The sequence below is a fragment of the Pipra filicauda genome, unplaced genomic scaffold (assembly GCF_003945595.2).
Source record: "Pipra filicauda isolate LSUMZ 115617 unplaced genomic scaffold, ASM394559v2 scaffold297_size1274073_pilon, whole genome shotgun sequence".
Classification (NCBI taxonomy): Eukaryota; Metazoa; Chordata; class Aves; order Passeriformes; family Pipridae; genus Pipra; species Pipra filicauda.
Window position 1 is genome coordinate 346,690 of NW_024104417.1, and position 24,308 is coordinate 370,997.

The 24,308-nt window shown below is 38.6% G+C and overlaps 1 protein-coding gene across 1 annotated transcript in view; it reads left to right on the forward strand.

Annotated features, from left to right (window-relative positions):
* The window catches only part of FBXL7 (F-box and leucine rich repeat protein 7), a 180,267-nt gene that overhangs the window by 22,794 nt on the left and 133,165 nt on the right, over positions 1-24,308 (forward strand). Inside the window, exon 2 of the mRNA XM_027739001.2 lies at positions 18,358-18,447. Within this exon, the coding sequence (XP_027594802.1) occupies positions 18,358-18,447 (90 nt within the window). The remainder of the gene's footprint in view (positions 1-18,357; positions 18,448-24,308) is intronic.

Here is a 24,308-nt window from a genome sequence, read left to right on the forward strand (position 1 = left end):
ACAATAATTGGCATATAGTAACCCAATTATGGTTTTAAAAAAGACTGCTTAAAAGTTGCTATCCTTTAATGAAACTATTGAACCTTTGAAATGAGAGAAATATAACCATATAGATTCTCTTTGTTAAAAATAAAATTTGACACTGGAATGCATAAAGGCATTGTGATTGGTTCTGAGTTTGTAAGCCGGGTGGGTAACGTGTAACATTAAGCCTATACTGTAACCCATTATGAAGTCAGATTGTAGTTAAAACTTTCAATGTTTCTTTAAGAATTCTGACTCAAATCTAAGTACTAAGCAAAAGAATATATCTGGTAGCCGACCAATGCATGTAATTTATCAGTATATACGTAGCTACATACTTCTTTGATGGAAGGTGACTGAGAGAAGGAACTTTCTGAGATGGAATCTGTTGCCTCTACTGTACTGACACTAAGTGATGTAGGTTTTTGTATAAGCAGATGTGTTTCTCTGTTTACTTCAGCAGTGTGCTGTCTTGCCTGCCACAGTAGCAAGTTAATAGTGGTCTTTGTTGGAAACACATTCCAGAAGGCTTATCTAAAATGTGGTGTACAGAAGCAGGTGTTTGCTTGAGGTTATCAAGGCACCCTTTTTACCTCTTGCTTAGGTAGAATGGAAATTGCTGGCCTAATGACCTAGGAGTAGAGTTAGTATTGTTTTCAAACAGATGGAAAAAAATAATCTGCTGTTATTAATTGTGACAGGAGTAGTTGAGTTCACAATGTGTACCAGCTTTCAAGGTGTACTTAATTGTGTTTTGAAGTCATTGCAGTCATATGAATTTTGACAGCCTGCAGGCAGTAGGATTTTTGTGGAGAATTTTAGCCTCAACTTGTTAAAAATGTCTGTTTCTTCATAGTCAAAATAACTATGCATATAAGAACTTAAAGTCTGGTGTGTTGTATCAGATTAAATTTGAAATTTAGTGTTTGCTATCATGTCTTAGAGAAATACAATCTTGTCATGAGAAAAACTCATGCTGTATACAGCAGAGAAACTTTTAAAAGCTTCCAAATTGACATAAATTTTTGATTGAACGTCCAGTGTGCTTAACAATCCAACCTCACATCTTCCCTCTAAGGTACTTTGGAAACTGTTCAATTTAAGATGTTCTCAAACATAAAGTTTTTCATATATTTCAAGCACTACAAGGCTTGTGTACTATGATCGGGTATTCTTGAAAACGTGGGTAAGACTTAAAACATTTCAATTATTTTAGGTGCAGGTATTATTGCTGTTACTGGTTTGTGGGCTTTTTTTTTTTTTTGATTGTTAGGATTCGTTTGTTTGGGTGTTTTTTTGGTGCTTAGCTTTCAATTTTTACATATGCAAGTATGAATCTTAGTTGACTAACTTAGAAGTTCAAGTTAATTTTATGGGGTTTTACCATAACACAGCCATATGAGACTTGACCTTGTGTTCTGTTGGCAACTCTTACACTTTTTTAAAAATTTGTGGGTTTTGTTGGTTGTTTTGGTTTTTTTGTTTTTGTTTTTTTTTTTTTTAAGGCTGAATTGAAATAAGTTTTGTAAAGGTAGAGAAGACCTTTGAAAATGGGCCAGAATGGCAATATTGATCTAAACCAGAACATATGTAGGAAATTGCTATTGGAGTACTTGGAGGAGGTGGGAACTCTACCTTCCATGTTAGACTTCCTTTAAGACTATTATGTTCAGGACTGTGAAACTAGAAACAGGTCTTGTCTCCCAGAGGTAGAACAGATGTTCTGGGCAGATGTACTTACTGCGTGCTTCTGGGGAGTCATCCTTGGTTCTTCTACAAATGTTCAGAGGGTTATAAATCACCTGTGAGTAAAAAAAAAGAAGACAACTGAAACTAGAAGTTGGAATGCTTGATCCCAGGAATGAAGGTCTAAAATTATCTTTTAGACCTGGAAGCAGAGGAGGGAATTCTATTTTAAAGCAAGAGTTCTTTAAACTGTTATAGTGGTCCTGGCCTTTCTTTGGTAATATCAGGAAAAAGTCACTTTCTAGGTAAAAAAAATAACCAAAACCATCTTGACCATCATGCTTGCTATTTTTTGTCTTCCTGTTAGGCTTTACATTTGTGTTTACAGAAATATGGTGGCATGGCTACTCTCTGGACCTTTGTTCACAGGAGAAAGCAATTTGGAAGGACACCCTAATCATCCTTTCCTAATACTGGCTGTACAGCTTTCATGTGCCTGAACTCAGTCAGCTATAATTTTCACTGTTCTTGGAAAATGTGAGTGGTTTTCCTACTCCTAGGTGTAGACCACCCTATTTAGCCTCATTTTAGGCATCTAGTGATATGAAATGTTGTGTTCCTGGTAGATCAGGACTGCTTACAAAGTAGGGACTGGGCAATAGGGAAAGCACTTCTATGGAGCACATCAGCAGGCCTCTGTGTCTCTTGATCTGCCTTGCTGTGAGCTTTGCTTCAAAAAGTGGTTGTTTAATTAAATGCCAGGACTCTTGCCAAATTCCAGCATGATGTAATTAAAACATTCTCCACAGGCAAGCTCTGACCAAGCATTCAGTGTGGATCAGAAACCTGATGCACCCTGGGGATTGTGTTCTCCAGAGGGTGGTGTTCTAGTTTGAACAGAGACCAAAAGGGGATGAATAGATGGGGAACAAACAAGTTCATCTGCAGAACTGTAAAGTTTTCAGTGAACTGAATCTTTTCCTGCATCTGCACAAGCAGTAAGTAGCCATTTGCAAGCACACAGCTCAGTCATCCTTCAGTTACTGATATTTTTGTGAATTTTGACAATGTTGTTATGATCATAAGTCTGTCTAGTTCAGTGCACTGTATCAGCCCAGACTTGTTAAATCGAGAGTGACATGACCACCTACTTTATCCCCTGATTTTTACAACTTTTTTAAAGAATAAATGATTGTGGAAGATCACGTATCATGACCCTGCATTCCTTTGCAGGGATCCTGTTATATGTCACTTGGCAGTTTGTTTTACCCACTGTGGTGGGTACTTGATCAACTTACAGAGTCTCTGCTGTTCTTTTCAGTGAAAATTAGAAGATTAATTGCTTGCTCTTGCCAGGAATAGGAGAAATAGCTTTTCCTAGACTCTTCCAGAATTGAATCATTGGTTGGGTTGTTGTTGCTGCTGCTGGACTGCAGCAATAGAGTAAAATTTCAGTCCTGCAGAGTGTATCTTGTATGTTAAAAGAGTCAGATGGATATAGGAAAGGCAGATTTAAGGAAACAAATAGAATTTAATGCTAGTTGTCTTGATAAATATTTGCCTACCTACCAGTAGACTTCTAAGTCATGAAGAACTTCAGCTGAAAGGCTCAAAGTGGAAGGTATCTTTAAAAGGATTTCATTATCTTGGAAAGCACATGGGGAAAGTGCCTGGGGATGTTGCTAGGGAGTAGACGGAATGGAATACTGTGAAGGAAGAGATGTTTGGCTGTTTTCAGTTGGCAGGATGGGGTACAGTAAGCAGTGAATAATCCGGAATGCAAACAGTTGTACCTCCTTTGCATGAGGTACTGCCTGGGGATAGTTTTCATTGTCTTGATTTTTAAAGTGAATAGTGCACACAATGTGAGTTCTTGCCATAAGGTGTTTTTTATCAGAAGTGCCTATTTTGGAAAGGGAAACTGCCAAAGTGCTTGAAAAAGGTTGTTCTGCGCTGTTGTACACTGGTGGAGTGGGATAATGAAAACTGAGGTTGTGATTTATCCCTCTGAAATAAGGATAGTCTTACGTAGTGAAAGGTCACCCTGGTGACAGGTCGAGCTTTGTGTGATTGTTTCTTCAAAAAAAAAAAGTTCCTTTTCAAACAGGTATTTACTAATGGTTGTTACATGATTTTAAGATAAGAGAAAAGGAAAAGGGTATCATAGTACTCCTTTCTGGGAGGAACGGACTCTGCTTTTCTTCAGAGTCAGATATGATAACTGTGCCAGAAAGGTGTCTGCTGTCTGGCATTGTCAGCCAGAGCTTGAGGATGGATCAACTTTTCTGTCTGACTTAGAACAGCAGATGCATGCTCATTATCCGTCTCTTCATTTGTGTGCCAAAACCACTTTGGCAAAGGTTCTTAAATAGTTATGTATATTTTAAATGTTTTAGATATAAGATTTAAAATGTATTTTGTTATTTACGAGTGGACTTATTTACTGAAAAAGTTTGTTATTAATAAATGCCTCTATCTACAGCTTCAGATTTTGTCGTGATGCTTTCTGAAGTTGTGTTTTACTAATATTGCTCAAATTAAACTGTTTTTTACTTCGGTGCAAGTATACTGTATTGCCAAGGAATGTTGTGGATGGAGAAGTAACCGTGAAGGAAGCTTGCTGTGAGGTGTTCACTGACATCTGAAATACAGATCATGAATTTCAAAGTAGTAATACTGGTTCAGTTGTTGCATTGTACACCTTCCATTTCTGAAGTGATTTTAAAAATGGACACACTATTACATTTCTTGATTATATGTGTTTGTGTGTGCATTTATATACAGAAATGAGATACCTCACTGAGTTTTTAAGTCAGCATGGATGTTCAGATAGCATTTATTCTTTTGGTTAAATTGTGAATTACTAGTTGTGCCATGCTGATCAGTTGCAGCAGGAATCTGTCTAAAACTAATTTCCCTATGGCAAGTTATTTTGGTAGCTATTGATTTTTATTTTAGAGGTGTAGTATAACCATTTGGTAGTACAGATATCTGTTCCATACTGTTGGAAGCATAGGATGTTTTTTTCTTTCCTACCCAACATTTTACATATCTTTCTACTTGTTTTCTGACATAGACAAGTTTTTCTTGTATTCTTCACTTCCTTCCTTCCTTCCTTCCTTCCCATACAGACTGTCACTGTGTATGTTTTGAGCAAGTAACTTCTAATGAAGTTTTCTGCTTATTTTGACAGAGGTCATGACAAGCAGTGGAAAAACAGGTGTGATTTTAAGTGTTTGTGCCTTCATTCAGGCCCTCTGGTAGTGGATAAACATGTGGTTATTGGTGTAAGAGGAAAAATCAGCCTGTTTGGTTTAAAATGTCTCTGAAGTTGGCATGAGCTAACACAGCAGAACTTTGCACTGAGGCACTTACTGTGCAAGACTGATCTGCTCTGCTCTGGTTGTTGCAAGTGTTGCTTACCACTGGTGCAGGTGAGGCAATAGCTGAGGGGAGGGTATTTGTAACACAGACTGCTGCTGTGCTGGGACCTGGTCTGGGGTACTCAGTGTGCTCCCTGGACAGAGTTACTGGGTTTGCTTCTTCCATGCTGTTGTAGGACTGTGATGGTCCTTCTGCTACTGTAGCATTTGTACTTAGGTTCAGAAAAATGTTAACCTTCGATTTCCTTTAATGAAGGTAAGGAGTACCCTAGGAAATAATACATGAGAAATAATCACATGAGAAATCACTGCTTCAATATTAGTTTCAGTATGGTGTTTAGTTTTGGAGAATTCAGCTTTAGTAAATGAGTGATTGGGTTTCAGTATTAATTGGCGATAATTTCTTGGCACGTGTAATTATTGTTTGCATTTCAATTCAATTATATTTTGCATTGCATACTGACGACCTGGTAGAGGAGCATCTCAAAACCTTCTGAAGGCCCTTTCTGTGTCAGAGCAATAGTTCAATTCGTAGACTTTACCCTGAAAAGCCTAGTGGAGAATGAGACAAATCAACAAAACTTCTAACTGTGTTGGACAAGCAGTACTGACTGCTCCTGTTGTCACAGTACAGATGGTTTCTGGAGACTAAATTTTAAGAGAAGCAAGTCAGGTTCTTGGCATGGCATGGTGTATTTCTCAAACTGTAATTTTATAGTGGCATTCATTTAAAACATATGTTGGGAAAAAAATCATATGAGCAGTTAGCAGCTCTCTTAAGTGTAGTTAGCAAAGGATAAGCTGTCCTTTTAAAAGGATATTGTGGAAATGAGCATTGGAGCAAGCTTCCTGCACCTGTCTCTTTGACATTGACTGTGTTTTTATCTGATATGCAGCCGTGGACGTGCCAAGACCAGAGAGATGCAGGTGTTTCCCTCTGGCTCATGTAAACGACATCCTTCCCTGGAAGTAAAATGCAGCTTTTATTGCCTACAACTACAAAAGTAGATGCTTACTAGTTAAGGAAGTGCTTGGGTATGATAGGTGCCAAATGGCACTAGACAAGATTTTTCAAAGAGGAGGAAGCTTGAGGAAATGCACAACTGTTGTGAGTTCCTGGGACATAACTTGTCTGCTCCATTCTCTGCTTCTGCATGTTAAAGTCCAGACTTGCTCTGTCTGCTAGCAAAAATGTACTTATGTGGTTGTAAATTTTATTAAACTTAGTTGCTAGAAATCATCAGACAGGTTGGAGCAAATGCAGGAAGATGCAAAATAAATTCTAAATGGATAATTTGTTGAACATCACTACTCCACACTTGAAAGACACTTGGAGAATGTTTCTTGTCAGACAGATTGTGGTCAAGGAGTTGGAGTAGTTCTCACAGAAATGAGTTAGTGGTGACGACTGCCTTCAGCAAAATGAAGCTAACCAGAGAGATTGAAAGAACTGGAAAAAGTTGAATTGCATTGTTTAATGGCAGAAGTATTCACTTATGGTTGGCTACTCTTGCCTAACAGGTTTGCCATAAAGGCTGCTGTTCTAGGCATTGCTTAATTTAATTTGGTTCATCAGACCACATCTTTCAAAGTCACTAGCAATAAGTAAGCCAATTGGGCCATCTCCCTTCATTGCACTGCATATGTAGCTTAGCTGGCTTTAGGGTGATACAAAAGCTATTAAAATGACAAATTGAGTGGCAGTTTATGCAAGGAGAGAACCAGAAGGAGCTTGTAGGTAGTGTACTTAGACCTTATCCTGTTGACCACAGAGCCTGGTCTGCATTTACAATTAGCCTCAGACCAGCTGACAGCCCCATTTGGATTTCTAGTTCCATTGTCATGTTACCAACCTAATCCTTGACAGCAGGGTTTTTCTATAGCAAGGTGTTTCTTCTGTGATTATTGCTGTTACATTGCCATAGGCAATTGTACCAGTTTATGTGTTCTCTTTCAACTTTTAACAATTACTTCAGTTATTACAAAACTTAATAATGATTGAATAGTTGGTTGGGGTTTTTTTGTTGGAAAAAATATCTCTAAAAGGATCCGTGTTTCTTTGGTGTGGCTTCTGTTAGGTTTTTACCTGTACCGATTAATTAAAACATATGTGTAAAAGTGGGATCAAGAAGCAGAGATGATTTACTGAGCTTGCACTGAGTGTTTTAGGGTGCTCACGCGACACTGTAGTAAGAGTGCTGAAAATTTGGTGTCAAATGACAGAATATTAATGCAATCATCATGTCTTCATCTGTCCTCCCTTCTGTAAAGGTAATGAGTTGGGTCAGAGGAAGAAACTGAGCATGAAGAAATGAACATGGCAAGAATTGGTTTGATGCAGGGCAGGATGATTTCGAGCTGGAGACTGCCTGCACCACTGCTGAGGAAGGGAGTGATGGCCCTGGGAGGCAGGGGATCTGTCATGGGGCCCTGGGCTGTGGGCAGGTGGGGGAGGCCCAAGGGGAGGGGGAGCAGGCATGGACAGATGGGGCTGACAGTGCCCTCCAGTCCATTGTGGTAGTGACTTTTCCCTGGTATGCTTTTCAGTTCCCAGAAACCATCCAGACAAGAACATTGTGAGCAAGAGATTGTTTTGAACTGTCATGGGTAATGGTCACTGACATATACCCATTGTGTTTCAGTTGCTTCTGCTCTCTTTACCTCTGCTGCAGATGTACTCTAGTTTCAGTACTTTTTTTTTCTTTAATGACGTGCTAATACCGAATACTAAAAGAATTAGTTATACCTAAGACCAGAATTATTTCTTGTTTGTTCTGCAGGAAAGGTGGCTGAAGCATGTCTTTTCACAAAGATATTAGATAAAATACTTTTGGAATCTGTGACATTTTGATTTTTTTTTCAGAATTCCTCAGTTCAATCTAAGCTTTACAGATATACTTCAGAAGGGATTTTTAAATCATCAAACTATAACCAAACAATCTTTATGACAGTGGCACACATACTACTAAATAGTGAGAATGGAAAACATTTCAAAATTAAATGCTGAATAATCAGTGTAATCCCACAATTTTTCAAAGTCTCCGTTTACTTGCATCCTTGAGTCAACCACTTCCCTTTTCCCCTTTCCACCTCCCTGTATCCATCTGTAAAGAAAAGCTGGAAGTGACTGTGCTTATCTAAACGAGTAAAGTGATCCTTGTCTGGTTTTCCTTAGCTGTCAGATTCTTTTGTTCTTCTCTACTTAAAGAAGTCATCTTAGGCTTTCAGATCTGTATTATCACGTGAAAGATATTTGTATTGCTTTTCACAGTGTACATTGATACTTGCATACTTTGTATGATGTCTTGATAAAGGTATTTCACTTCCACGTCTTTACTCGAACTTAACCATCTGTCAATATTCAAACTTAAAATTTGGGAGCTATTGTGAGGTTGGTTATTGTTACATAGTACTACGTACATAGTTACTATGTACTACACTAAAAGAACATCCGCCTCCAACTGTGAGTTCCTTCTGCTTCCACTGTACCGAATTTAGCACCTATACAGTTATAGGAAGAAACTGTTTGATTTCCTGATGTAGTTACTTTTTTTAATCAGATCTGCAATGTATGCTATGCCTCATGCCAATTTGGTATCAGACTAGGACAGTAAAACACCTTTAGTAGAAAATTCTGTGTGAATATTCTCAGCATGGTAGCCAAACTTTGCTAGATTTCAGATAATAGCGTCAAAAGTAGGCTGTGGGAATACTGATACCATGGGAGAGGTTTTGGCACATGCAGAAACTTCTATTTGAGTGGAAAGACTTCTGTAAAAATCTAGACATGAGTCAAGCTTGGCAGATGTCATACCTACTGCTTTCATGCTCTGTGCTGCTGCTGTGCTTGTTTTGGTGAATTGGAGAATTTGCTGTCACTTGTCAGCCTCTTCCAAATGGTGTTCTCCAAACCAGTCATGCAAAGAACAAAGTCCACAAGGTAGGCTAAGAGCAGGACAGTGAAAGCTTAACCAGCCAGCGAAAAGTCTGGCGAAGTTAACAGAGTAGTGTGTAGTAGGATTGCAGTAGAAGAGGTAGAGGTGGGGAGAAGAGATGAAAGTTGGCCCTTAAATAGGGGTTGGGAGCTGGAGAGTAGGTTGTGACCAAGACTTGTTTTGAATCCTCATCATGGATGAGCAAGACTGCGTAATTTTGCTTTTAGACTTTCTTTTGGATAGAGAGAGGAGACATGACTGAGGACTAAACACTATTCAAGAAAAGGTTCTGCAAAGCCCTGCAGTTGCATCTTTAAGTGCTGATTAAAACTCCATCTGTGAGATTGATCATGTCTTATGAGCTGTAAGCAGGGTAGCTGGGCCGTGATGCTAGAATATTCACAACTACTTTTGACTGTGAACACAGGAATATTGGTGCAAGTACTGGATGCATTTGTAATAAATGGATGAAAATTATCATTGAGAATACTGTAGCTTTTGTGCTTTAAGTGAAATGAGCATTAGAGTTAATGGTATTATTGTAGAAGACAAGCATGTATTTGGTGGGTTTGATTTTGGACAGTATGCTACTATATAATGAAATTCAGATCTCTACCAAATACCTGGTGCACTCCAATGCAACAGCAGGTTTTGCAGCCGCTTCAGAATCTATACTGGAGTTTATGCTCTCAGGCTACCTCTGTCCTTTGGCATGGCCCATGTGATGATGTGCAAATGAAGTCTCTACCAATTTATGTTGGGTATTGACCTGAATAGCCACTGGCTTTTCTAAATATAAAGGATTAGCATATTGTTTAAATTACAGTGGAACTGGGGAAAAACAAATTTGAAGCGGCCATTAGTGGAGAACTTGGCAATGAAGTGACATTCTCAGAGAAAGTTTAAGGCCAGGAAAAGGATTTTGTTTTGACTCAATTGTGTTTATTAATTTCTTATGTTGGTTTAATAATAATTTTTTACTATCAGATTAAAATAGTAGTTAAGGTTAGATTATTTACATATATATTATATATATATAAAATAGCACTAAGGGACATTGTATCTTGAGTAAATGTGCCTTTTAAAACATGTTGGTGATTGGAAGATATTTTATAATGAAAAACCCAATATTTAATGAATGTAATGGTTTCTAAGAAAATTCTGTCACTGGTAGGAAGGCTAAAGTTTTATTTCCCTGTTTCTTAGTCAAAGTAGAGCACTACAGAGTAGGAACCACTTTTGGAGTACAGGCTAAGCCATTTCAGTGAAAGATAGTATTTTAGTACTTATACCTGCTAGTCCGGTTAAGTAATAAAGAAGATGTTACAAATTTCTTGTCTTGTTTTCTCACTTTGAGTTCAAGTGAGAAAGGTACTTGCATTCTTTCTTTCTCAGGCAGCATTAGTTAAATAATACTTACCTCCTAGACTAAAGAGTTCATAGGCTTTTATCAGCATGTTAGATGTAGAGCAAAGTTCGGCTGCCAAGTGAGATGGTGCTAAGTTTGGCTGCAAATTAGCATTACCTTCTGGCATGCAGGCTGCTTAGTACGTTTCAGAGAGGCCCTGTACCAGAGTAGTTTGACACGATTGCTTCTTTATAAACTCAGTAGTGGTATGTGCTGTTTGTCCCTCTGTATTTTGAAATGCTTTTATAAGGAGAGATGTACTGTCTTCAAAAATGATGGTGACTTTACTAGTCCCAGTTAACAGTTCTTGGTTAACAAGCCTCATCAGTCAGGGGTGAAGTTCTCTAGAAAAGGAATTGATATTATCATCTGTTACATGGAGGCAAAAGAGTGAGACATAAAATATGTACCCTGCCTCTTTTTAGTTATTAGATTAGATGAGTCCACTTGAAGACTTCATTAAATAAATCCTTTAGCCAGTTTGAACTTGCAGTGAGTTATTTAGCACAAAGATGTGAGTTACGGATGTCCTGAGTACAAACCCAGTAGGCTTCTAGCAAGGCACAGCAACTAGAATCTATGCCTGTGTGAACAATTTTACTTAAGCTTCACTATTTTAATCCAGCCTTTCTGAATAGTCTTGCCTTGCTAGTAATAAATATCGTTCTGCTAATGGTTCTGAAAAATTTGATCTGACATCTGCACTTCTATGTATCTTCTTCAAATTCAAACCTTTTACAGTATAGTGGATAAACCATTTTCTTGCTAGCTGCAGAACTTCCACAGTCAGATTTACATCAGAATTAAATAATGCTTATTGCCCTCAGTGTTATAGCTTCTCCTTTCAAGTGGCTTGTTGCGTCTTGTAACATAGATGAAAAAAGAAGTGCCTGCTCACCTGTGACTGAGAGGGTCAGCTGTGCCTTGGCTGGGGGCCATTGGAGCTGACTGGTTCCTGCACCCAGTACAAATTCCTAAAAGAAATAAAAAATTAGTAAGGTGACTGACTCCCTAGAAGAGATACTTTAGTATAGCCTGTTAGGTATTGCAGGAGGTTTTGTAGTGCACTGTGGTGCTTGAAAAGTTGAAGCAGGTACTGACTGGAAGAAGGTCACACAGGCGAATTTGGCCAGAGTTGAAATTTAGCTTAAAACTTACAGAAATGCTGCAGAACTAAGTGTACTATTTCATAACTAAGTTATGCCAAATTTCATAACTAAGTTATGCCAAATTTCACAGCCAAATTTCACAATCCTGGAAGCTGAAGTTGAGGTTTAAAAATAAAAAAAAAATAATGTAAAATGCTTGTGGAGATTTCACTTGTGAAAGTTTTAGGAAATATTGTCCCAAAGGGAACAATATCTGCAAACTCTTCAAACTTCAGTATACTTCCTGTGAAACATTCAGTTTATTTCCTTTCCTTGGGGTTGGAATTTGTGCAGATTGCTGTTTGCTTTATCATATCCTGACAAATGTTGGGTGGAATGAAATTTAGAGTCTGTGTGTTATGTTGACACATTTTAATTCGATTTGGAAAAAAACCTAAAATCTCTTGAGAACCTTACTCCTAAGATTTTAGAGCAGAAGGTCAATGTGAATTTGTAAATGAACATATTTCATCCTGAAAGCAGTTCAGTGAGTGACAGTGCTTGTAGGTAGGTAACTTCAATGCTGAAACAGTGATAGTTTGCTCAGCAGTTTAGAATGAATAGGTGGAAACGAGTTTTATGACATATAATTTCCATTGGTACGAATATAAATCCAAGGAGAATGATTGTCCAAAGTGTGTAGTCCAACTTCACTTTTACTTTGGATAAATGAATTAATTTATTGCATCGTTAAAGAATGCCATATATCCACAAAGACTAAGGCTTGCAGTGGGCTGTTGATTTCCATGGGGATACTTGGAAACACGCTAGGAGTTTGCAGTCTCTGAAGGTGCAGATTGAAAAGAGATACACTTGAGGTTTTGGAGACTTGGACCAGCATAATGCGTGTCATGGAAACAAGAGAAGGAAAAGAGATTTTTCTTTCCTTTTGCATGATCCCTGATGCTTTGAGGTTTGGACTGCTTTTTTTCTGGATCTCTTCTTGATGTAGTTGGCATATATTTGATTTAAAAAAGAGCTTGTCTGAAGATATAAAAGAGAAAGAGTAATGATCATCTGGTAGGAAAGCCATGAGCATATGCCCTTTCATGTTGAGAAGTTTAATTTGAATAATGTCATTTGTATAAAAATTGATGGCTTAAATAAACAAAATTTTCAGATTTTTTTATTTCAAAGTCATTGCAGTATAACACTTTTGGACAGTTAAAAAGATTAATGGCTATTATTCTGGACTTAATTGCCTTTTTTTTTTTTCTTAATGATTGTTTTGTTTTTCTGTTTTGGCATTTTGTCTAATGTTTCACTTCAGCATGGCAAACAATATATTTGGTCCCATTATCCATTAACTCCTGAAGTACCTGTCACTGCTTGCTGAAGGCACGTGTCATCACATTAAAACTTGCTGTCAAGAGTAATGCTGCAGTTATTTTCCAGGGTAGCATGTAAGAACCAATGTCAGGTCAGCTTGTTTGTATGAGATCTTAGAAGGGTTTGTAAAATATAGTCCAAAAATACCCCTACACCAGAATCCAAGAGCAAATGTGCTGCAAAAAAACTAGTAAAATTTTTCCATAGCGAGTGAAAGGGTCAACCCTGAAATTGTGTGGGATCTGCTGTTCCGACTGGATCCCTACAAATCCATGGGGCCTGATGGGATTCATCCAAGAATCCTCAAAGAGCTAGCTGGTTTTATTGCAAAACCTCTCTTGACCCTTTTTGAGAGGTCTTGGGAATCTGGAGAGGTCCCAGCTGACTGGAAGCTGGCAAATACTGTCCCAATTTTCAAGAAGAGCAAGAAGGAGGACCCAGAAAACTACAAGCCTGTCAGTCTCACTTCAGTGCCTGGTAAAGTTATGGAGAAGATTATTCTGGGAAGTATTGAAAAACACCTGAAAGACAACAGAGTCATTGGTCACAGCCAGCACGGCTTCATGAGAGGAAAGTCCTGCTTATCAAACCTGATTTTCTTCTATGACATGGTAACCCACCTAGCTGATCAAGGGAAGCCAGTTGATATAATCTTTTTGGATTTCATTAAAGCTTTCAATACTGTCTCTCACAGGATCCTTCTGGACAAGCTGTCCAGTACACGGCTGGATAAACACATCACGTGGTGGGTGAGCAACTGGTGTGCAGGTCAATCACAGAGGACAGTAGTGAATGGGGTAAAATCAGACTGGTGAGCTGTCACTAATGGGGTTCCACAGGGCTCCATCTCAGGCCCTGTGCTCTTCAACATCTTCATAAATGACTTGGATGCAGAACTGAAAGGGATACTAAGCAAGTTTGCAGACAACACAAAACTGGGAGGAACTGTTGTCTTCCTTGAAGGCAGGGAGGCTCTGCAGAGAGACCTCGACAAATCAGAGGGTTGGGCAATCAGCAACCATATGAAGTTCAACAAGGGAAGGTGCCGGATTCTGCACCTGGGGTGGGGCAACCCTGGTTGTACGTATAGGCTGGGGAATGAGAGATGCTGGAAAGCAGTGCTGTGGAAAGGGAGCTGAGGGTCCTGGTCAACGGCAAGTTGAATATGAGTCAGCAGTGCCCTGGCAGCCAGGAGGGCAACCATGTCCTGGGGGGCATCAGGCAAAACATCGCCAGCCGGTTGAAGGAGGGGATTGTCCCGCTCTGCTCTGCACTGGGGCAGCCTCACCTTGAATATTGTGTGCAGTTTGGGGCACCACAGTATAAGAAAGATATAAAGCTGTTAGAGAGTATCAAAAGGAGGGCAATGGAGATGGTGAAGGGCCTTGAGGGGAAACCATATGAGGAGCTTCTGAGGTCACTTGGTCCATTCCGCCTGGAGAAGAGGACACTGAGGGGAGACCTCATTGCAGTCTACAACTTCCTCGTGAGGGGAAGAGGAGGGGTAGACACTGATCTCTGCAGTGACCATTGACAGGACCTGAGGGAATGGCCTGAAGTTGTGTCAGGTGAGGTTTGGATATTAGAAAGAGATTCTTCACTTGAAGGGTGGTTGGGCACTGGAATAGGGTCCCTAGGGAAATAGTCACAGCGCCAAGCCTGACAGAGTTGAAGAAGCATTTGGAAGATACTCTCAGGCACATGGTTTGACTCTTGTGGATGGTCCTGTAGAGGACCAGGAGTTGGATTTGATGATCCTTGTGGGTCCCTTCCAACTCAGCATATTCTGTGATTCTGTGACTTGCTGCTGGGACACATTTTCATCTATCATATAGGTCAGTGAGCCTTGTGTATCTTATGACTTGCATCACATAACTCAAGCAGTTTCTATTTATGCTGGCTGGAAGTGCAGTAAATGAGGAAAACAACAAAATGCACCAGAAGACGTGGCAGTCATACAGTCAGAAACACTGTCCGAAATATGCTTTGCATATGTTCTTCTGAAAATGGTTTCTCACTCTCATACAATTATAGCCTGTGTTTTCCCAGGTAAGTTTAAATTGCATTGGTAATGTCCTGACTGACTTGTGATATCTTTGACACTTTTTGATAGTGAATGTGACCGGCAGAATCCAGTTTGCTCTTCATGAGTTCACACTGTTTCCTTTCCAGTATTTATCAACTGCTTCTATTTGGCTAAGATTCCTTGTATGTTCTGTCTTACTTCTGTCTTGCAAGTTTTGACAGCCTGAAATATATTGATAGAAGTGTTTCAAGCTCTAGTTTAGTATGCCTTTGAAGTAAAGATTATAACTTTCTATACAAGCGGCAGTGAAAAGCTGTTGCTTTATTTCAGCAATATTGAAATGGGGAGTAAGACCATCCAGTTCCATGCACAACCTTCTGGTAGTGTTTCATTAGTTAGTACATAGCATCTCTTTTATTATCATAGGTATTTATTCTGTTCTCATAGCAAAACTGAAGACGCAAATGCTTTTAGAAAACAAAGCTAATATTTAGTCAGTATAGTCATCTGTGATAAAAAGAAAATGGAACGCATTATTTTAATAGTCATGACTCAAAAGAGACAAGCTAGATTTAATAAGACTATAGGGCTATTGAGTAGAAAGACATCTATGACTAAAAATCTTCCATGGGCTACAAAGGCGGAGACAATGTTCGGGGGAAGCACCTGTTATATGCTGTTCTTATTCTAACTTTCTTTCCAGCAGGATCAAAATATGATCTGTAGGAAATAGCGTACTGGATTAGATGGCCGGACTCTTGTTCCTATGACTATTGTAAGACTTTGGCACTAGTAGACGGAAAAAAAAATCCGTACTCTTGCTTCTTCAGAAGCGGGTCAGAGACATGATTTGAATTGCAACTGTGCAGCTGTGTGATCTTTGCTCATGTTGTGCAGTACATGCTGCCTTCACTCCCAGTGTAAATTATGGTGTATTCTGGGAAAACTGTGCCCTATCTACCTACTACCATAGTGCAGTTTCCTTTCTTTTGGATTGCAGCTTCTGGATTAGAAATAAAGAACTGTTGACTGTATGAGGGAAAAATCTAGATATAATTACAGGAAGAACTGTACCCAACCAAAATAGTAACCACTGTGGGTTTTTTTTCCTTAATGTTTTAACTTCTTGCAATGAGTTAAAATATTTTAAACTCCAAGTAGATTTAAATGGTAAATATCTGGACATATCTGGAATTTCACAGTTTCTATAGAAGTGTGCACTTGTAAATATGTTACTACTAGGTGTACTGGCAATTAACAGCCTACAGTGGGTGAAATATTTCTGTTGTGCTCTTGGAGACTTGCTTATATGTGGAGTAAACAGAACTACTATTGATGTTAGTAGCAGGGGGAGGTTTGGAGCCTGGGAAACATTGACTTTGTAAACAACAACCTATGCCACAGATGGGCAACTAGCAACTCTGCTGTTATTTGGTATCCTTGACTTCCTTCCCCCTCTCCCCCCCCAAAAAAAAGATAATTTCTTTTTTAGAGGAAATCCTGTTTATTGGCTTTGAGGACATAATTTTTCCAGTTACTCTTTTTTGTTTTCTTTTCTTCTATTAATGTGTTAAGGAGGGCTGACTCCTTGGAATTTTGTTTCCTGCCTCTGCAGTTGCTGGTAGTGGCAATACCATCTAAATATCTTTCTTATCAGTAATGGTTTGATTATCAACTGTTGCAGATGTTTCATGTTCTCTGGCCTCTTCTTGGGAAAGATCATTTTACATCTATCCTTTTCTCATCTGCCTTTCTTCTACCACAAACCTAGTTGTCTTCACTGGAGAGCTGTTTTTGGGGCAGTAATTCCTTATGAAGACCACAGTCCATTACTCCAACTCATGTCACAGCTTGAGAGCAACTGAAGTGATATTTTAGAGGCATTGCTGCTTGGTTTTGCTTAACTTCTTTTAAGAATGTAAAAAGCAGTTAGCAAATCTCTGAAAATACACTTTTTTCTTTCTTTTCACCCCACCCAACTACTAGCTTTAGCCATTTATTTTTTTTACTTACTTCTGGCCATTTTAATATCCTTTCTCTACAATTCAATTCACAATCATCTCTCCAATGTGAGCATGTTAACTTAAGCAACTTTATGTGGAGAATGATTCTCTAGGGCTGGCTGACGGATTAAGTGGCAGTACCTTGGTTGTGAAGCAACCTGCATTTGCACATTCTCCAGTCGTTTCCCATTAAAACTTAAATCCTTGTTCTGTTGTGGCACCTTTAAAAAGCAGACCTCTCCCTTACATCTAAATGTTTTGAAAACCAGGCATACTGTAAGCCAGAACCCTAAGGAATGCTTGATTGAAATAACAGATCAGAAAAGTCTCTTGCTAACATTCCTATGATTATAGGTTTACTCAAGTGACAGAAACATGGTGTTAGCTTGCTTTCTGCATACAGCCTAATTTTGATCCAAAAGCTAGCATAGCTCTTAACGACTTCACTGATGCAGTGTCTGTGGCAATAGATAACTTCTTAAATCGTAACAGTATTCACTGCATTTCCTCTCTCTAGAATTATCTTGTGTATTGCTGATTGGGTGGTTGGTCTGGTTCCTACTGCAGAGTAGAATGTATTCCTTGTTAGTAATCACTGAGATTGAGAAGAATGAGTGAAAGGAAACAGAAGTGACTCCTTCTTAGATCCTCACAGGTGTAAACAAAAAGACAGTTTTGGTTTAGCCAACTCTGTTCTTCTATAGTATCTACCTTCGTTAATATTCTCTTTGTATTTGGATTTCTTTCATTGGTAACTTGTACCTGGTTTGACATGTGACATATAGGTCTGAGCTCATTGATGTAGGAAATGCAGGGGAAGAAAAAAGAAAGAAAATAAGAGACAAAACTTCCATGGGTTATGATGTACAGTTAAAAAACCCCCACAATTAGTTAGAAGTTAGTTAGTTTTGAAATGGTGTATTACATCAAGCAGTGAGCATGGTGCAGGAGAAAATAACAGATACCTTGCTTTCATTTTCATTTGACCAAGTGACTTGAATAGATGATGTGAATACATAACTCTAAACTCATTTAACTCATTATGAACTTAACCATTTGTTCTGATCTGTGTTAGAGGTATTTGAATGAGTAAACTGAATGTGAAAGTTCCCTTAATGCTGTTAATCACAAACTTTTCATTTACAATGGAGCTTAGCAAATAAGTAGTAAGAGCCTCTTTGGCACAGGAGGCTATTTGCAACCTTAATACACGTGAAGATACGTGTGCTAGAAGTTATAGTGCAGTTAACTCCTACCCTGGTGTGTACAAAATGAACATGAGCTGCTTTAAACACAGTTTAAAGCTTCCTGGAATTGTTCCAGGTTCAGATATTGAAGGTCTTTCTATTTCACTGTTGATACTCATGTTTGTTCTCTCTCCCTCCCACCCTCTACACCTCCTTCTCCCTTTGCAGGCAAGGGCAGCTCAAGCATCTCATCCGACGTGAGTTCAAGTACGGATCACACACCCACCAAAGCCCAGAAGAATGCAGCTACCAGTGAAGGTAGGCAGCTGGTACTCATTACCCAGGTCAGGCTTCCCAACAGAATCTTTGTAGTTTTCAGAAGAGGAACCCCTCCTCCTCATTCCTTTTCTGTACACTACCATTGGTCCACTAGAAATTTAAAAACAGTTCTTCCTTTAAACAGTTTTCGCTCCTACCTGCTGTAGTTTCTGATTTAAACTTGTGATAAAAGATTTAAGATACTTCTGTGGAGTCCAAATGTAGAGAGTTGAGAGTAATTTTGCATGTCACTTTTTCAGCAAAGGCTGAAAGATTTATATGATCTGATTTTGCAGAATATTTTTTTAGAATATTCTTAATGGAAGCTTTTTAACATACATTCTAGGTCAATTATCACTCTCTTCTTTTCATACTGTGAGCACCATGAAAATGTGAGTTGTTTGACCCAAGTTTTTCAAAAGTGTATCTATGGACATGAAGAGCTGACGAAGCTTTAGTTAGATCAACGTACCTCACCTACAGTTATTGGAGTATGTCATCACCCATGACTAGATTTTTAATGTCTGGGGGAAGGAGAGATCTTCCGTGTCAGTACAATGTTGTACTAACTGGCCTATAAACAGAGAAATGCTGATTCTTCCTTGCTGCCTTCTTATATGTGGATGGGTATGCTCTGTTAAATAGAGCTCTTTGGGCCTTAGTTTTCACAAGTGTGTCTTCTAAGGAAATCATTATATATAGTTTAATGAGGTAAGCTGAAAGGATTTTTTTTTTTATATTGTACAATTATGAACCTTAACTAATATTTCTGCTCAACTCTATCATAATGATTTTGTTATACTTGATTGTTTTCAAGTAATAATTCTGATTTCTTACAGTTCTCTCACTAAAAATTAAGGTACAAGATGATTGTTCTCAGTCTACCTTTATTTCTTATGGCTGAAAGAAATCATAGACTGTTGAGTAGTTCTAGTTTGGCAAGTCTGACTAAGACTATAGAATCTGTTCAGCAAAAGCAGTTCATGTAAGTAATAAATGACCACATATAAATCACCAGAGTTTTATTGTTAGGCATACATAATCCCACACTAAGAACAAATATCTGGTATCTGTGAATCATGAGAGATACTGGTTTAGAATCTCTGCTTTTCAGTGCAGGCAATACATTTAACAATAAATAAATAAATAAACGGTCAACAATGTTGGGTAGTAGACTTCATGATTCTCTAAGCCTTAGATTCAAAAGCTTTGAGGTACCTGAAAAAGGTGAATTGCCAAGACACAAAATAAAGTTGGGAAATGTATTCTCTGTATGACAGGCAGGAATGAAAAAGAAAAGAAACCACAAAGGATTAGTAGAAACTCTAAGTCAGTATATAACAATTGCTTTAAATTTCTCTTCTACTTCAGTCCGTAAAGCATGTTTTTTTCCTTACTTTCAAATCAGATAATGCAAAATAATCCTTTATTAATCTCTATGATTTCTGTTCTTAATGTAGCCCATTGTAGACCCAGTGGATACTAGTGTTGACCCTGAAATCTTCACCACTGGTTTGTAGCTGATTAATTCATTAGTGAGGGAGGCTTTAATGCAGACCAGTAGATGCTGTAGTGGAGATGTTTTTATGAGTTCTCATGCAGATTCAGGAAGAGTTCAGAGCAGTGGAATTGTGTATTCTGTACTTGGAGGCAATTTCAGATGTGAGCCTAATATTTCTGTGCCCTAGAAGAGTGGGATTGGGTAAACACTAACTTTGACAACAGCAGAAGTAGCTTCTTCCTCAACCAGTGCTACTATTACTTTCCTACAATTTTTTTTTCTCTTGAGGAATTACTGATGCAGATCAGTTTAACATAAATTACCTTAATATGAATTGCTGCATAATCTGGCAGATATTTTGAATGTCATTACCAGGGAACATAAGAACTCTGTAAAGGCAAGTGGGACCAGAGACATGGAGGTAGTTTTGGGGGAAAACTGGCACTGTTGAAACCAGTGCTGTTACTGTAAAGCACACTTATCAACTGTTATATGTCTGGGTTTTTTTACTAATGCTACCTTCTTTTCCCCATGTACAGTAGACTTATGCTGAAGGAGGATTCAGCTGATCGGAAAGACTCATACCTTCTGCAAGATGACTAGAGTTCTGTGCTTACAAGACTGAATGCTTTAGTACTGTTCAGTTATAGAGTAATGCCAGCTAAGTACAAGAGTCTGATTGTGTTAGATGCTGTACAAGCAGTGACACTTACGTATTTTGGGGTGTTTGCTCAACATTGTTTTAACCGTTAGCTAAATTTACCTATTCCAGTCTAGTATTTGCTTGCCATGATACAGTAGTATCTGCCTGCCTCAAACATTGGTAAATGTATCTTGCCTTTCACCATGAGACTGGTTTACTGCAGGGACAGAATGCTTCAGTTCTCTCTATACTGCAAATTCATAGCACTGTGTACTGTCCTATGATCCTATGAATACGCCATGTGTTGTATGTGGTGAACTGTGTGTGTCGTAGCTATAGAGTGGAAAGGACTGTGAAACATTGCAGGTGAACTCTTCTTCACCTACATTGTCATGGGAAATGATCCTAATCGAACAAGTGGCAGACAGCTTCTTTGCATCCTTTGAATTTCTGTTACCAACTGAATTTCTAAGTGCCCAGCTCTGTGAAGAGCATAGAATTTGTTTGGGGCTGAAGGCCTTTCACAGCAAAGTAGGAGCTTTCAGCTTTTCAAACAGACCTAACTCCTTCCAGTTCTGCACAGTTTGTCTTATGTTTCTGTAAGACAGTTGACACAACACTTGTTGAAGCTGAATCAATGGAATGCCTTGAAAGAACTAGAAAGGAAATTTGTGGGACTGATTCATACAAGCTCTGTGGTACTCTACAGCAGAGAAGCAGTTGTGTAAAATACTACTTAGGCAAGTACAGATTCCCAAGGACTGCAAAAAGATGGCAAGCAGGACTCTTACTTGAAAGAGCAAACAATTTCAGGAAGTATCTGACAGCAGGTGTTATCTTGCCATCACTTCAGGCAATCAAATGAACCACACTCTTCATCTTGACTACTGCAACCATGTTATTTGTGAAGTTTCAGTGCTGTGGTGTTTCTCTATGGAATGGGTGCCAGAAATGAGTAACAAGATGCTTGAAGTGGCTTATTTGTTCTTCTGGTCTTAGATATGCTGTTAAGGCCACATCAGTTAAATTTCTTGGTGAGAATGGGAAGTGTAATTATGGCCAAAATAATGGTACCCCAGTTCACACTGTGGATTAAGAGCATCTGTAGAGTTGTGTAATATTTTGTGTTTCAAAGAGACAAAATGTTTGTCATGCTATTAAATGTGCCTGGGTGAACTGCACATCCTTCAACAGAGAAAGACAGTACGTGTTAGTATCCTTAGCCAAACAAGCTTCACTCAGTGATGCATTGGAGAGGTAACTACTACTCCGTCTCTGTTGCGTAGAGAAAAGCATACAATACTTGGCAGACCATGCAAACTTTTGAGATATCAATGATGCACTTGAGAGGGGTGCGAAGGCGAGGCTGTACTGGTGCTGAAACTGGAACCCAGTTGCTCTTTTTGTGGCCCTCACTTTGTGTAGGCTTGCTCCAGTTTGCTCTTCTTGTGCCCTCACTTCAGTGAAGGGCGGGTGGCAAAAAACATGTCTGGTACTCTGTAAATCACATAGTAAGGACTGTAGAGACTGTCTGCACCTTGACGTGGAAGCATGTGGGTGTGCATGCACACTGATGCCTCCACACTGTCTCCTCTTCTGAGGATACATTTTTCTTTAACGTTGAATATATACCCTGCCTTTTACTTCTTTTCCAGTCTTGGACATAGTCTGCAATTCTTTACCCTATCAATCAATTATAGTTAGAAACTTGAGAACACATGAGTTTTTGCTACCCCCCATTGCTCCTCTGGCAAGTGAAAGACTAAATGGATTTTTGTGGGCCATTTAAATGCAATTTGCTAGACACAGTCTCAGCTGGAATATTATTGTCTAGAACTTGATTTAGAAGATTAGACTAAATGACTGTTTTTGTATGGGCTTACCTTGATCAGGGAGTTTTCTTCTAACGCTTACCTGCAGGGCGTGGAATGTTATGTCCAAGCTGAATGCTTCATATTAACTTGACTGACTGTTTTTCAAATAAAAAATCAATCCTGTTTGCACTTCATGTGATTACTGCTGTTAAGCAGTAATCCAGAGGCAGCTTTAAACTGAGAGCTCATGTATGAGCTTCATGTATGAGTTCTAATTTATTTCTCAGTTGCTGTAAAATCAAATTGAAGTATTAGGCCTGAAGCAAAACACTGTTTTAGCAGAGCAGCTCAGTGCGGAAATACCTCTGAATATACCCCGTTAAATATTTGTATTTTGAATTTTGCACAAATACAGTGAAGCCAGCTGTTGTATTCTGATGAAGTTAAAACTTTATCTGCTTTTAGTGATGTTGACTTTTAGGGGCCTTCAAAAGTAGGTATTTTACTTGTTCTCTGTCTGCAGTACTCTGAGAATTCTAGAATACACTGCAATATATATTTAGTGTGGAGATCAAATGCATTTGTTTTGGCAGTACCTGTTTGTATGCATCTCAAGAGGAGAGGTATTTCTTCTGCAGTTTAGGTGTGTACTAGAAAAGTCCCCCACTCTCACAGTTGTATCCTCCTTTCTGTTTTGTTTGGGCTTTTAAGTGATTCTGGTGGACTTGATGGTGCTGGGTTTATGGTTGGACTTAATGATTGTAAGGGTCTTTTCCAACCTAAATGATTCTATGATTCTTGGAGAAGCAGAACCTATAGCCTGGCAGGAATAATTATGTTCATTAGGAACCATTCCCTCCATCAAATCAGTTGGGGGGCAACTGTGTGAAAAATGTAGCACTTTGAAACTATGTAATGCTTTAATTACACATGTAAAAATGCTACTTAATACCCTGTGCAAGATGATACTTGGCTAAGGTTGGTCAAGCTGTGTTTCTGTGGCCATCAGCCATCCTTTTATTGCGGGACCTAGCCAATGAAGCGTCTATAGAGAAAAATTACTTTTTCCAGAAAAAAATCGACTTCTGTATCAGAAATCATTTATCACTGCTCTACTTGGGAATATATATTTCCTGAACACAAATTTATTTGGGTTGTGTGCCTTTCATTTCACCTAACTAGCGAGGGAGTACAGTACATATTATAGGATAATTTCAGGAAGGATGTAATTCTCTTAATTTCTCTTGGCTTCATAATCACATTCTTTCAAAAGACAGGGTATCTTTTGGATCTCCGAGTAATTTTGAATTTGTTCAATGAATTTAAGAGGAGTTCTTGTATTGTGCACAGTGATGGACACTATGAAAAATTTGGAAAGATGGAACAGGTTCTTTGCTATTGAATGCTTTTGGTATATAAAATTGTTCCTGATAGAGAATCAGCTCAAACTGAGATTCAGGTGAGTGTAATACTGATCTTTTTCCAGGGGGAGATAAAAATCTCAGAGAACCAGTTTGCAAATAGACATCCTTTCTGTGTATTATGATTCACATAAACAGGTAGGTAGCTATGTTTAGTATACTGGAGTTTCACTGAAGCTTTTGAGTGGTTTGTGTAACCTCTTGGGGCACTGAGCTGAGTATTGTGGCAAAAGACTGTTGCAGAAAAGTTTTTCCCCTAGGTTTTCTTGATGATCCCTTTGATGGAAAGAGCTCTCTTGATCCTCTTAAGAAATCTTTTCTCACTTCAGTTCTTTACCATTTTTCCTTTCATTTTCTCTTTTACATTAGAAGCTTACTAACCCAGTATCAGTAATGAAAACCTATAGATGTTCTTTCTGGATGAATTTTAAACACGTATAATTTCTATTCTTTTGATGGCAGTTCTCTTTCTTTTTATCTCT